Source organism: Oratosquilla oratoria, chromosome 14 (genome assembly GCF_046742065.1).
Source record: "Oratosquilla oratoria isolate Oo_2021 chromosome 14, ASM4674206v1, whole genome shotgun sequence".
NCBI classification, from domain to species: Eukaryota; Metazoa; Arthropoda; class Malacostraca; order Stomatopoda; family Squillidae; genus Oratosquilla; species Oratosquilla oratoria.
Window position 1 is genome coordinate 63,716,451 of NC_134790.1, and position 15,999 is coordinate 63,732,449.

At 40.7% G+C, this 15,999-nt stretch overlaps 1 protein-coding gene across 1 annotated transcript in view; it reads left to right on the forward strand.

Annotated features, from left to right (window-relative positions):
• The window catches only part of LOC143032900 (folylpolyglutamate synthase, mitochondrial-like), a 90,308-nt gene that overhangs the window by 24,577 nt on the left and 49,732 nt on the right, over nucleotides 1-15,999 (forward strand). Inside the window, exons 5-6 of the mRNA XM_076198134.1 lie at nucleotides 1,437-1,617; nucleotides 5,379-5,523. Coding sequence (XP_076054249.1) covers nucleotides 1,437-1,617; nucleotides 5,379-5,523 — 326 coding nt within the window. The remainder of the gene's footprint in view (nucleotides 1-1,436; nucleotides 1,618-5,378; nucleotides 5,524-15,999) is intronic.

Genomic DNA, 15,999 nt, shown 5'->3' on the forward strand with positions numbered 1-15,999 from the left:
GATGGAATGGGTGGAAATGATTTTATGCCTTTTCCTTTTTGGCTACCTCCCTTGTAAGGGGGAAAAAGCCTTGGTATATGTATGTATGTGACTCCATCTTTGAAACATTTCCATTCCTCTTCCACTCCTAGTTCTACTTGATCCTTCTCTCAGCTTCTTCTTATACTCCTCCTTTTCTTTCTCATTTAATCAGCTTATGGACCTCCCTACCTTCTGTCCTTTTCCTCTGCTTCCCTCTGTCCTCCACTCTCAGTTTACCTTCTTTCTGCCTACCTTAAATTCCAAGTCTCTGTCCCATACAATATTATAGTGACAATAACCCCTTTATACAGTCTTCTCGTTGTATTCATCCCAAGATACCTATTTCTCATGACACTTTTCAGTTCTCCAACACATTTACTTGCTTCCCTCACTCTACAGTTTACCTCCACCTCCACTGTTCTCTGTTGCAGGTGTCTCTAGATATTTAAAACTATCAATTTCCTCTAACCTTTCTTCTTTAAAACTTAGCTCCAGCTTATTGCTGCCCTCCCCACTTGTACATCTTATCACCTTGCTTTTACCCACATTTACTTTTAGCTTCCTCCTATCACATACCCTCCCACACTCCATCATCAATAATTAGAAAGAAAAATATAACCTACATACAAGAAAACATTCATACTACAAAAAAAAAAAAAAAAGTCCAAAATCAACCTGTTGTCCCAAGTCTTGCAAGTATCATTCATTCTCACTGCATTACCTTTGACCCAAGCAGTGTGGTAGAAACAGGAATGACCCATCCATGAGATGAGATAGGAGGGGTAATGAATGGGTTAGGTGCATGTGTGATGTGTGTGCTTTGATTCAGCTAACCCCATTATTAGGAGGGAAATCACCCTTGTTATGTATGTATAACAGTTGATCTGAAGAAGTTAACTCTTTTACAACAAAAGGGCACCAGACATCCAGATCAATGTCTGGAACAAACTGAATAGAGAAACAGTGAATGCCAGAACTATACACAATTTTAAGAACAAACTGGATGAGGAGAGATACGAAAACGGGTCACTATGAGCATAGCTCTCATCCCGTAAAATACAACTAAGTACAACTAGGTAAATACAGTACAGAGTTTTATTGTACAGTGTTAGCAAAAATAAAACATGAAGTGCCCTATGGTGTGGAAGGGTATGAGATGAATGTAACCCATTTTGATATAAAGTGGGTGCCACAGAGCTGGATAAAATCATCTGGAATCAGAATAAAACAGATACCCCTCAGTAGTGAAAGAGTTGTATGATACAATATCAACAGAAGATTGTTTTGATTGTAATTTGTACTCATTAGTGAGCATATGAATGTTTCATTTCTTACTGCTTAGTTTGTAGTAGAAATATATATCATAAGGTATTATGATACTAATTATTAGATTAATGCTGGTTCTGATCTTCTAGACATCCAGTAGCAGTGGGAATAACTTCCCTTGGTATTGACCATACCAGCATTCTTGGCAATACTCTGGAGCAAATTGCTTGGCACAAAGCAGGCATAATGAAAACTGGTGCCCCTGCTTTTACTCTTCCACAGCCTTTTGGGGCTGCAGCTGTTCTGCAGGAAAGAGCCCGTGAAAAAGGAGTGAGTAGTTTCTATTGAAATATTGTTTTCAGGCTTTAGGAAGGTGTTTCAAGCATTGGGGTCTTGCTTTATAAGTCGGGTCTAAGGGACCAATCATTACCCATCTTGCAAGGTATTTTTCTACCACCTAGCATAAAAGAAAGTTTTCCTGCCTGATATCCAGAAAAGAAATTCACTGATATTTATGATCTTGTAATATGTCAGGTTGTGACAGTTTGGAAAGGTATGTGGAAGGAGGAAGTCCAAGGTAAATGTGGGTAAAAGTCAGATGATGAGATGTACAAGGGAAGATGATGGCAGCAAGTTGCAACTAAGTCTTAAAGGAGAGAGGCTGGAGAAAGTGGACATTTTTAAGTATTTGGGTTTGCATGTAACAGGAAATGGAGGAGTGGGAATTGAGGTAAACTATAGATTGAGAGAAGTAATTGTCTTGGAGGATTAAAAAATGTCATGAGATCATCTGAGAATGGATGCAAAGAGAAGATTATATGAAGTAGTGATCTATGATACTGTATGGGGCATAGACTTAGAATTTAAGAGAGGTAAAAATTAGAAATTTAAATCTGTCTGAGAAATATGGTAATGATTACAAGGTTGGATAGAATGAGAAATGAGTAGGCAAGGAGGAGAGTGGGGATGGAAAGGGAGCTGGCAGACAATGCTGATGAAAGATTATTGGGATGGTTTGGACACATGGAAAGAATGAGTGAAGATTAGCAAAAGAGGTATAGAAAGCAGAGATGGATAGAGTGGATTTGAGGGGACATTGGAGGATGAGATGGATGGATGGGGTGAAAGGGGCTTTGAGCAAGAGGTTTATCTGTTGAGCAAAGAAGGAAGAAGGCAGGGGATAGTGGTGAATGGAGGATGGTTGTGTATAGATGATATTTTGATGCAGCCTGAAGGGATTTCTCCCCATCTCTGTTTTCTGCATGAGGGGATGGGGAGGGGGGGTTGCTGTGTAAATGAAGTTGTCCTGTTGTGGATGTGCTGCATCTTTTGATCTAGGCTGTATCAAAATATCATCCATAAACAACTTTCACTCACCCCTATCCCCTGCCTTCTTCCTTCCTTATTGAACAGACATAGAAAATGAGATGGGGAAAAAAATCCCTTTGGGTTGCATCAAAACATCATCCATGCACAGCCATTCACCACCCATCCCTATAACCACCCTTCTCCCTTTCTTGCTCGACAAAGAAAATGAGAAGATGGGGAGAAAATCCCCATGGATTGCATCAAAATATCACTTATACACAGCAGTTCTCCACTCCCCCTATCTCCTGCCTTATCCCTTCTTTGTTCAACAGACATTCCCCTCTTGCTTAAAACACCATTCACCCCATCCATCCATATCATCCTTGATTGTCCCCTCAAGTTTACTCCATCCGCCTCTGCCATCCACATCTCTTTTACTAATCTTTCCTCGCTTATTCTTTCCATGTGTCCGAAATATCGGTCCCCTTACAGAGGATTTTGTAACACAGAATTTGATGAACTATGCCCTTGGTTTTACTCAATGGTGGTAGGATTCGAACTGCCATCACCTCAACCTGTGAGCATCCATGATGGTTTTTACTGCACATTATCTTTCTATGGTAGAACATCATATAAGAATATTGATGGTTGTTGTGTTATTATATAGATTTTGTATAGACTGAATTTATTTTACTGCACACACACACACACACACACACACACACACACACACACACACACACACACACATTAATTTATGTTAACTATAGAAATGAGTATGTTAATGTGAGAAGAGAGGAGAAAAGGAACCATGAGAAGGATATTATAGACAAATGCAAAGAGCAACCCAAACTATTCTATCGGTATGTGAATGGTAAACTTAAAAACAAACAGGAATTGGTGAAACTATGCCAAGGAAACATAGAATACACAGAAGATTTAGAGATGGCCGAAGTCATGAACAATCACTTTAAATCTGTTTTCACCAGAGAGAAAATACCAAATTGTGACATAGACAAAAACAAGAAATCTCCCCTCATGAATGAGTTTACAGCATCACTAAAGGAAATATCAGAACATTTATCAAGGCTGGATGTCAGAAAATCACATGGCCCGGACGGTATTGCAAATTGGATTCTAAAGGAGTGCAAAGAAGAACTAACAGACAAAATACACATCTTAATAAACAGCTCACTCAAAGAAGGAAAGATACCCGAGGACTGGAAAAACGCTAACATTGTACCAATACACAAAGGAGGAAACAAAGAAGAACCCACCAACTATAGGCCAGTATCACTAACAAGCACCATAGCCAAAATTTGTGAGAAAATAATCAAGAATAGATGGGTAAAACATCTGGAAGACAATGACATATTAAACCCAAGACAATTCGGATTCAGACAAGGAAGATCATGCTCCACAAACTTAATATGCTTTTACTCAAGACTAATAGACATAGTGCAAGAAAGAAATGGATGGGCTGATTGTGCATTCCTAGACTTGCAAAAAGCCTTTGACAAAGTACCACACAGAAAACTACTAAAAAAAACTGGAACACATAGGAGGAATACAGGGAAACCTACTAAAATGGATAGAGGACTTTCTGACCGGTAGAAAGATGAGAGTAGTGCTCAGAGAAAAATATTCAGACTGGAAAGAGGTGATCAGTGGAGTACCGCAAGGATCTGTGCTGGCACCAATAATGTTTGCTATCTATATGAATGACATGGATGAGGACGTGAACTGCTACATGAGCTTCTTTGCCGATGACGCCAAACTACTAAGGAAAATAGAAACTGATGAGGACTGTGAAGCACTGCAAGAAGACCTAAATAGGGTATGGAACTGGAGTCAGAAATGGGAAGTGGACTTTAATACTAAGAAGTGTAGCATAATGGAGTTTGGAAAAAGCAAAAACAGAATATCAGGAAAATATACAATTGGAACCAAAGAAGTAAAGAAAGTAGGATCCGAAAAAGATTTGGGAGTAATTATCACGAACGACTTGTCCTATGATATACAGATTAACAAAATTGTCGGGGAGACTTACAACTTGCTAAGATCAATAAAAGTGGCGTTTACATACTTGGACGAAGACATGATGAAAAAAATATTGGTTACATTGATAAGGCCTAGATTAGAGTATGCAGCGACATTGTGGTCCCCCAGTACCAAAAAGAATATAAAGAAAATAGAAAGAATCCAAAGAGCAGCTACAAAAATGGCACCTGCACTTGCAAACCTATCATACGAAGAGAGATTGGCTAAACTGGAGTTACCGACACTGGAGCAAAGAAGAGAGAGAGGTGACCTATTGACCATCTACAGAATCATGAAAGGCACAGAGGTACTCGATAGTGAGAGCTTACTTAACTGGGACAAAAGAAACACAAGAGGACATGGAAAGAAAATAAAAAAACATAGCTATAGAAGAGAACTGAAGAAAAACAGTTTTCCTCATAGAGTTTTGGACACTTGGAACAAACTGGACAATGGAATAGTATGCGCAAAAACCATTCATGAGTTTAAAAACAAACTAGACACTGCAAGATACAAAGGCGGGACATCACGAGCATAGCTCCCCTTCCCGCAAAATACAACTAGGTAAATACAACTAGGTAAATACACACACACACACACACACATGAATGGCCCTTTCCTCCCCATAAGTGGGGGGGCTGATTTAAAGTATACCTCATCATCATACACAAATACAGTACATTCTGTCACCCCTCCTTGGTGAGTGCACATTTAAGTACAAGTGCTGATCATTACATTTATAGGTGAACCTGTATGGTGTTCCTCCACTGGAGTCGTATCGATGGGGGCTGGAACCACTTCAGTTGGGCTTGGCAGGGGATGTACAGTACATGAATGCATCACTAGCACTGCAACTTTCACAGTTTTGGTTGGCATCAAACAGTAAAGGTGAGTTTTATTTATTTGTTTATTTTATGTTATTTTTATTTCATTTTCATTTATTTATTTGTTTATTATTAAAATCGTAGTGGAGAATTGATGGTGATGTGTCTTGGAAGAGAGTTGATAGCAAATACAGTGTTTAGGAAGAAAGTCAAGCATAAGTACACATGGGAGAGGGTGGTGGATGGAAGGGTGGCAGATAGAGCGTTAATGGACTATATAGTGGTGACCAGGATTATGGTAGGAAGAGTTAAGGATGTACATGTTCTAAGGGGAGAGTGTGGGGGAATATCAGACCATTTTTTGGTGGAAGGTAAATTGAGAGTGGAGAATAGGTGGAGAAAGAAGAAAAGAGTAGAAGGTAGGGAGGTACTTAGAGTGAACTGCTTAAATGAGAGAAAAAAAAAGGAGAATGAGTATAAGAAGAAGCTGAAAGAGGAGTGGGATGGAGTAAAGGATAGAGTAGAACTAGGAGTGGAGGAGGAATGGGGATGGTTCAAGGAGGGAGTCATAAGGTGTGCAAAGATGGTGTGTGGAACAAGGAGGGCGGGAGGAAATAGAAGGAAGGGTAGTGAGTGGTGGGATGAAGAAGCAAAGAAGGGTGTAGAAGAGAAGAAGCAGGCATTCATAAATTGGCTACAAATTAGGACGAGGGAATCGTATGAGAGGTACAAAGTAAAGAGAAGGGAAGTTAAGCATAAGATAAAGGAAGCAAAGAGGAGAGCAGATGTGAAATGGGGTAAGAGAATGACAGAAAATTTTGAAAGTAATAAAAAGATGTTTTAGAAGGAAATTAAAAGAGAAAGAGGAGGCAAATCAAGTAGAGAAGAAAAGGTAAAAGGTGCAGATGGAGAGATGATAATGGAAGAGAAGGCAGTGAGAGGAAGGTGGTGAGAGTATTTTAGGGAGTTGCTAAATGTGAAGGAGGATAGGGAGGGAAAGGTAGTTGCAGTGGGAAGCGATAAGAAAATGAGAGTGATGAGTGAGGAAAATGGAGGAGAAATAGGGAAGGATGAAGTGAAAGCAGCTGTTAAGATGATGAGAGCAGGTAAGGCACCTAGGTTGGATGGATGCCATCAGGGCTGTGGAGTTGGAGTTGGAAGCAATTACTGTGTCACTGGAGTCGGAGTTAGTAAAAATATAGCGACTCCAACTCCGACTCCAGTTAAATTTACACTTTATAAGGCCTTCATTTAGTCTGTAGAGTTATGCAGTGCACACTTCTTATAAGTAGATTATATAAAAAAAAAACATAATTTTATAAAATGTAATAAATCTCATTGTCTTATCTTCGTGGTCATTCCACTAAAACCCCAAAACATCCTTGTGCAACGCTGGCTTTCAAATTTATGCATAGACCGATAAACATCCAAAGTACTACTTGAATAAATTGAACACCTCAATTTTACACCTGTTGACACACAGTCACGGGAGCTGTAATATTCCTGTCAAGTTCCATATGCATCGTTTCCATCACTCCATCAGTTTGGTGGTTTCTCCCACTGCTGTGTTGCCAAACAGTAGGATAATTATGATTTCAACTTTAGACTAACGCAACAATACTATCTCTTCTTTCCTTTCCCCTTCTTTTTTCCAATCTATACTTTTTAACAATGAATTATTAGTTTCACATTTCAAACATGTTCAGCTGCATCTTGTTTTGTACTCGTATCGATAAGATCTGTTCCAGAACCAGAGTAATGTCCATCGCAATAATCGCATAGCAGTACCAGTATATAGTTAAACCAAGAGGTACTTGTGTCGGTAATTTCAGTACATTTAGACAAAAGAGGGTATGAAAACATATGATACCCAAAAAATATATATGATACATATACCTTTCAGTATCATACATGTTCAGCTATAACACTCGACCTTGTACCGTACTCGTATCAGTAAGGTTTATTTTCTCTATATTTACTGTTTCCTTTCAAGAAATTTGCCTAAACTTCTTTTATAAAGTATTTTCATTTTTTATTTTGTATTTGCAAAACTATATATGTAAAAAAAATCTTCCATTACATATTTTTTTACTTTGTTTTTGGTAAAAAAATATATATAATGGAAGATTTTGGGTGGGCAGCAATGGATGAATTGGGTATGAGTTTCAGAACCTCAGGAATGAGTTCCATAGGAACAACAAGCTGAAGCATTGAACAGATGGGTTCATGTTTGTTCTTCAATGTTATGGTGTGATACAGTATCTTCATCTATTAAGGTGTAGTCGTTAATATTTGAAGGAAAATCATCTATGTTGTATCATAAGAGGTGAGGAAGTATATAACATGTTTCCAAAGGGGATCTGACTTTCACTGTGGCAGTGCACATTTGTGTAATGTTGACACGAGGGGGATCTTGACTGATGAAAGTGAAGTGGTGACTGAGGGCATCTGCCACCATATTCACTTTTCTATGAACAAAATGGAATGTTGGCATGAATTCTTGTATGGTGAGAAACAACATGTTAATTTGCATGTGAGATTTTTCCCTTTGAAGAGGTGCAAGATTGGTTGGTGGTCTGTGTGGATAATCTCTGAAGTGTTTAAGGGTGTATATTACAGCTAATGCTTTTTATTTCCGTTACCGAGTAATTTTGTTCATGTAGAGTGTGCTGTTAGCATAGGTGATTGGTCTGAGTTTTGTGTCGTGTTGTTGCATAAGGACTGCTGTGATGCCTGTGTAGCAGGCATCCATGTATATTGTGAAAAGAATCTTGTGGTTTGGAAAAGCAAGGACAGATGCTGTTGTTAAGGGTTGTTTTAAGTCATTAAAGGATCTCTCTTGGTCAGATGTCCAGTTAGAGGGAGGGTCTTTCTTAACCCGTACTGTGTCGGAGCCATTTTTTTTATTATTATTATTATTATTATTATTATTACTATTGCTTAAATCAACTCAAAATGATGTAAAACCAACAAATCTTGCTTATTTTGATTCACCTTAACCTAGAGTGGAGAAACTGGGTATATTTTGTCGAGATATGCGTGCAAAAGTTTGGTAGAACATCCGTAGACTTTCTTTTGCTCTTCATGCGGGTTGAACGAGGTTCTATTTTTTGGGAAGCTTCATTAGAATTTCAGAGTGAAGGGATTTGACATTTATGATGTTTCAAGTCAATGTACAGTCGCCAATAATAGTCTGACAAACATACATATACCAAAGGCTTTTTCCCCCTTACAAGGGAGGTAGCCAAAAAGAAAAAGGCATAAATACCATTCCCACCCATTTCATCCCTAGTACACTCCACTCCCCTCCACCCTCCACCTTCCCTCTTATCTTGGCACCTCCTGGATGACGGGTCATCCCTGCATCTTGTCCACTGCCCTGGGTCAGAGGCAGTGTCACAAGACACAGCACATCCACAGGAAGGCCACTTCATTAAATCGGTGACACCCCCCCCCCCCCCTCTCTCTCCCCTCATGCAGAAAAGGAGAAGACGGGGAGAAATCCCTTCGGGCTGTGTCAAATTTTTCTCGCACATACTACCTCACCCCCCAACCCCCCACTCATTCCACCTCATGCATCATCACAACATCCATATACAACCATTCTCCATTCACCCCTGTCTTCTGTCCTCTCCTGTCCTTCCTCAACAGACATTCCCCTCTTCCCCAAAGCCCCTTTCACCCCATCCATCCATAGTCTGACACTTACGGAAAACGTGTTTATAAATAGTATTTGTGGATTTTTTTGGGCAAATATTTATCACTTTGTTATGTGGTAAATTGATTTTTTGGTATTTTTTTTTTTTATAATTTCATGAAGTATAGGTGATTGTGGTGTTTCTTATTGTTTTGGTAAATGTTTAGTAAGCATCTATCACACCATTATTGCCTGGCCACATTTTGTATTAAGCATTATGAAATTTGGCAGTGCAAAATTGCCAGTTCTATATGTCTGAATATGTACTAAATAGTACCTGCCTAACTGTCGAAGTACAACTTCACCTTCTCATACTTCGTTTCATACACCAGAGTTGCCTAAATTATGTCCTTAACCCCTTCACTTTGGGCCAAAATCTCGGGGCAGCCAGACGTGCGATGTTGCGTCATAATACTCGCATTATAAAAAATAAAGTCACCACTGTATTAATTGTTCTCTCTTTCACCCATGAATTTTGATAACCATAGAAAATATGATGAAGACAGTTTACACAGTATGGGGGTCACGCAGGTACAACTACAATAAATATAATCAAGACGCCGACGTCGGCATCCTCGCGTACCCACTTGCTCCTCATGACGCCTATGTAGGTGTCACCATATGGAAGGGATTAAGCCTTAAAAACAATTACAGGCTGCACAAATACTACAGACCATCTACACTATGAAACAAAAGTCCTGAAATTCAAGGATCACCTTGACATGAGAGGTGCACAAACACTTGCTGCAGCCTCCACAAACACAGCACACCCACCATACTACATAGCATAACACCCACACATACCAAGAAACATAAATAAAACACCCAAATATCAATAGCACACACAAATACTCTCTTCTCTTCCACAACCACCAAATACCAGCCTCCAGAAACATATAATCATATCACTCACTGCTCCATTAACACACTAAAATACAACACATTGCTGCATGCCAGACTTGCTGATATCCATCCCTTCGAATCCTCTCTCCCACAAAAGAACAGAGTCCACCTGGCCAGACTGCAGTGTGGCCACCACCCAGCACTTCTAAGCTACCAGAAGAGGCTGGATGACTGCATTGTGGACAACTGCCCAGGATGTAACACTTCACCCCATACTATTCAACACATAATGGAAGACTGCATTATACACAATCATGCATGCAAACAACATAACATACTCTATAAAGGATGTGTGGGAAATCCCAATTCCTTAGGGAGATGGGACTGCTCAGACAGTCTAGGGAACAGCAACAACAACAACACTGAAAGACAACACACTGCTGCATGCCAGACCCCCTGATATCCACCCATCTGAATCCTCTCTCCCACGAAAGGACAGAGTCCACTTGGCCAGACTGCGATGCGGTCACCACCCAGCACTTCTAAGCTACCAGAAGAGGCTGGACGACCGTGTTGTGAACAGCTGCCCAGGATGTAACACTTCACCCCATACCATACAACACATAATGGAAGACTGCATTATACACAATCATGCACGCAAACAACACAACATACACTCTATAAAGGATTTGTGGGAAAACCCAGTTTCGGCTGTGGCCTTCCTTGGGGAGACGGGACTGCTCGGACAGACAGTCTAGGGAACGACAACAACAACAACAACAACAACAACAACAACAACAGAAGTGGGGTGTGGAAAATCAGTGACTGTCTTGACCTTGTCCTGCGAGGTTAAAATTCCTTGAGAGTTAAGGATGTGGCCTAAGAAGTGTATTTCTTTGTGAAGGAGAGCACTTCTTAAGCTTCAATTTGAGTCCTCCCTTTGCTAGTAGTGAGAAGACAGTGTTAACCATGTGTAGGTGTTTGCTAACAGATTTGGAAGCGATGATAATGTTATCAAGATACATGAAAACTGAGTGGCCTAGGAGGCCTGCAAGTACTGTGTATATGAGATATGTGAAAACAGAGGGGGCTGAAACAAAACCCATAGGAAGGTGTTTGAATTGGAAGTGTCCATTGTTCATGCTGAATGTTGTGAGAGGTCTAGATTCTGTATCAAGAGGAATCTGGAAGTATCCTGACATGAGGTCCAAAGTTGTGAAAACTGTTGTTTTCACCGATGGAGTGTAAGTTGTCGTGTAATACTGGAATAGGATGTCTCTTGAGGAGGTGGGGTTGATTGTGTCCACTTGATGTTGGTAGCAGTGCTTAGATAACTGCCTTCCATCTTCTTAGGCTGGACACTGCAGCACCTGCAACCATTATACAAAGGATACTGAGCACCTCATCTTATACTGACCTACAGCCCTCCACAGATAACAATGCAGTATTTCTTTTGTGAGTTCTCATTTAACTGTCTAGTAGCTGCTGCCACTTACCTGGGGACCATGAGTCTCCAGCAAGAGAGACCTGTAGTAATGGATTGAGCTTATCTCCTTGTGGATGAAGGGTCACCCTTGACCTCCAATAGACTACTTGGGTCAGAGGTAATGCAGCAAGTTACAGCACCTTCAGTGCCAGACCCAACGGCTGAAGCTGATTTTCTCCCACTTCCTCATTACATGGTGACTCTCCTCTACTCATTCACATAGAAAGATACAGGGCATATAAGAAGAAATCCGTTTTGGTCACATAATTTTCTTATCCATTTATAACCTCTCTCCATTCACACTTATATTTTTTCCTCTCCCGTCCTTCCTCAACAGACAGTTGTCTTGCATGCAATGTCCCCTATGCTCTGTCCATCCATCTCATTCTTGGTCTTCCCCTCAAGTTTCCTCCACCCACTTTCCACAAAAAGTGTTTGATATGAATTGATGGGAGTTATGAGACAAGAGTGAGAAATACAGAAGTGAGGGTGGAGGAGAGCTGGCAGAGTATAAGGAAAAGGCAAGAGATACCAATAAAAGAGTATGTGGAAAGAATTACATATACCAAGGGTTTTTTCCCTCTTACAATACCCTCTTTGGGGTATTGGCCGCATGTTATTGTGGGGTTAAAAGCTGCACAGAAGCATGCAGCTGATACTGAAGGGTCTGTATGGTGTGTCCCTATGAACCAGAGCCCCATATCATTTTGTCTGTGATAGAGGAAATTTCTATTCATAGAGAAATGATGATACTTTATTATACTGCAACTGTCCCTCTGTTATACTGTCCCCCCCACTCTTAATACTGTCCAGTACCACTTCTCTGAATGTTCATTTCCTTTTTTTGCTGAACCCTGTGGTGAGGAAGAAGAATACTGCCCCTGAGTGTTCCCACTTGAGTCATAAAAGGCAACAAAAAATGGGACAGGGGTAGGACTAGACATCCTTTTCCCTGTAGCTCCCAAAGGGAGCCCAAAGGAGACTTCGAAAAAAAAAAAGGCATAAGGGGGTCTAGAAGGAGCTTTCCAACCAGAAACCTAAGGTTTGGGTCTTTTAACCACTTCCATACGGTGACGCCTACGTAGGCGTCATGAGGAGCAAGTGGGCACGCGATGATGCCGACGTCAGCATCTTGATTATATTTATTGTAGTCGTATCTACATAACCTCCATTCTCTCTAAACTGGCTTCATCATATTTTCTATGGTTATCAAAATTCATGGGTGAAAGAGAACGAACGATTGAGCATTGACTTTATTTTATATAGTGCGATTATTATGACGCAACATCGCACATCGGGCAGCTAATGCTGCCAGACGTGCGATGTGCCCCGGAATGAAGAGGTTAATGTGTGTAGATGTGGTACAGATGAAAGTAAAAGGGAAGAGATGGGCAGTATGTATTGAGAAAGATGGATGTGTTGGCACTGAGTGAAGTTAAGTTGAAAGGGAGGGGCAAATGTGAGTTTGGGAGGGTGTCAGGAGGGAGAGAAGTGGTGGCTATAATAGTAAGTGAAGAGATAGATATGTGTGTGGTGGGGTGGAAGAAGGTTTCTTCAAGGTTAATGTGGATGAAGGCGAAACTGGGAAGGGAGATGTGAATTTTTGTAAGTGCATATGGGCCTGGTAGTGAGAAGAGTGTAGAGGAAAGGGAGGCTTTTTGGATAGATTTAAATGAATGCATAGAGGGTTTATGGAGAAATGTCAATGTAGTGGTATTGGGAGATCTTAATGCTAGGGTAGGAAATGAACCAATAGATGGAGTGGTTGGGAAATGTGGAGTTCCAGGAAAAAATTGTAGTATAGAGTTGATGGTGGAGATGTGTCTAGAAAGAGAACTGATGATTGCAAATACAGTAGGAAGAAAGTCATGCACAAGTACACATGGGAGAGGATGGTGAATGGAAGGGCGTTAGATAGTGCTTTAATGGACCATATAGTAGTAACCAGGAGAAGAGTAAGAAGGATTTTGGATATACTTGTTCTAAGGGGAGAGAATGGAGGATATCAGATAATTTTTGGTGGAAGGTAAGTTGAGAGTGGAGGATAGATGGAGAAAGAGAAAAAGGACAGAAGGTAAGGAGGTGCTTAAAGCAAACTGCTTAAGTGAGAAAGAAAAGAAGAATAAGTACAAGAAGCTGAGAGAGGAGAGGGAGTAAAGGGTAGATTAGAACTAGGAGGGGATGAGGAATGGGGATGTTTCAAGGAGGGAGTCACAAGGTGTGCAAAGATGGTATGTGAAACAAGGAGGAGAGGAGGAAATAGAAGGAAGGATAGGGAGTGGTGGGATGATGAAGCAAAGAAGGTTGTAGAAGAGAAGCGAGCATTCGGAGATTTACAAAATAGGATGAGAGAATCGTATGAAAATACAAAGAAAAGATAATGAAAGCATAAGACAAAGGAGGCAAAGAGGAGTGGTGATGTGAAATGGGGTAAGTATAGCAGAAAACTTTGAAAGTAATAAAAAGATGTTTTGGAAGGAAATTAAGAGAGGAAGAGGAGGCGAATCAAATAGAGAAGAAAAGGCAAAAAGTGCAGATGGAGAGATGATAATGGAAGATACGGCAGTAAGAGGAAGATGTGTAGAATATTTTAGGGTATTGGCTGCATGTTATTGTGGAGTTACAAGCTGCTCTGTAGCATGCAGCTGATACTTTAGTGTCTATTTGGGTCACCTTGACAGACCAGAGTCACACATCATTTTGTCTGTGGTAGAGGAAATTGCTATTCATAGAGAAATTATGGTTCTTTATTATACTGCGACTGTCCCTCCACAATGCTGTCTCCCACTCTTGTTACTGTCCTGTACCACTTTTCTGAGTATTCATTTTCTCATTTCACTGAACCCTGTGGTAGTGTGAAAAGTGCCTGTATAGTTCCACACAAGGAAAAAGGGAACTAGTGAGTGTAGTAGTTTTATAGGGATCAGTTTGTTGAGTTTAGTTGGGAAGGCCTATGGGAGGGTCCTGATTAGAGGATTAGGAGAAGAACAGTGTGGGTTTAGGACAGGTAGGGGTTGTGTGGATCAGATTTTTGTTGTAAAGCAGATATGTGAGAAAGTTTTAGGAAAAGGTAAGGATGTTTTTTGGGCTTTTATGAATTTGGAAAAGGCCGATAGGGTAGACAGGAAGGCACTGTGGGAGGTACTGCAGATAAATGGGATAGGAGGAAAGCTGTTAAGACCAGTCAAGAGTTTTTATGAAAATAGTAGCACCTTTGTTAGAATTAGAAATGGAGAGAGTGGTTTAAAGAAAAGGTGGGTCTTTGCCAGTGATGTGTTATGTAGCCATGGCTGTTCAATTTATACATGGAGGGGTGGTGCAAGAGGTAAAAGCAAAGGCTGGTGATTTGAGATGGTTAAAGAAAATGGAGAAAAATGAGAGAGTAGCCAGTTGTTGTTTGCTGACAACATTGCACTTCTTTGCAGGATCAGAGTAGGGATTAAGAAAGTTAGCGACGGAGTTTGGGAAGTTGTATGAAAAAAGGAAGATAAATGTGAGTAAAAGTAAGGTGACGAGATGTATAAGGAGAGAATGTGGTAGCAAATTGGAAGTAATTATTAAGGGAAAGAGACTGGAGGAAGTGGATAGATGGAGATACATGGGTGTGAATGTGGCAGAAAAGGGAGTGGAGGTGGAGGTAGAATGTAGATTGTGAGAAGCAAGTAAATGTCTGGGGGGATTAAAAAGTGTAATAAGAAATAGACATTGGGAATGGATGTTAAGAGATTGTATGAAGGAGTGATTGTGATGACAGCACTGTATGATGCAGAAACATGGAACATAAGAGATGAGGAGCTTGAATGTGTTTGAGATGAAATGCTTGAGAAGTATGGTAGGGGTTATTAGGTTGGAGATAGGGTTGATGAAAGAGTGTTTGGACACATGAAGAGAATGAGTGAAGAAAGATTAGTAAAAGAGGTGTGGAAGGAGTGAACATGAGGGGGCGACCAAGGATGAGATGGATGGATAGGATAAAAGGGGCATTGGGAAAGAGAGGAATGTCTGTTGAGGAAGGAAAGGAGAACACAGAAGGTGGGGATGAGCAGAGAATGGTTGCATATGGATGATGTGGTGATGCATGGGAGTGGGTGGAGGATGGTGGGGTTAGGGTGTATGTGTGAATGATATTTTGATGCAGGCCAGAAGGATTTCAATCTATCTTCTCTTTTTCTGCATCAGGGGAGGGAGAGGGGGTTGCCGATTAAATGAAGCGGCCTTGCTACAGATGTGCTGTGTCTTGCTACATTGCTTCTGACCCAGGGTAGTGGGAGAGATGCAGGGATGACCTGTCATCCAGGAGGAGCCAAGATAAGAGGCAGGGAGGGAGGTCAGTGGGAGTGGAGTATGTGGAGATGGAATGGGTGGGAGTGGTTTTTATGCCTTTGTTTTTTGGCTACCTTGCAAGGGGGAAAATGCCATTGGTGTATGTATGTACAAGGGAAGTAGCCCTTGTAAGGGGGGAAAAGCCCCTGGTATATATAAATGTGTGTACTTTTCACATACTCTTTTCCTTA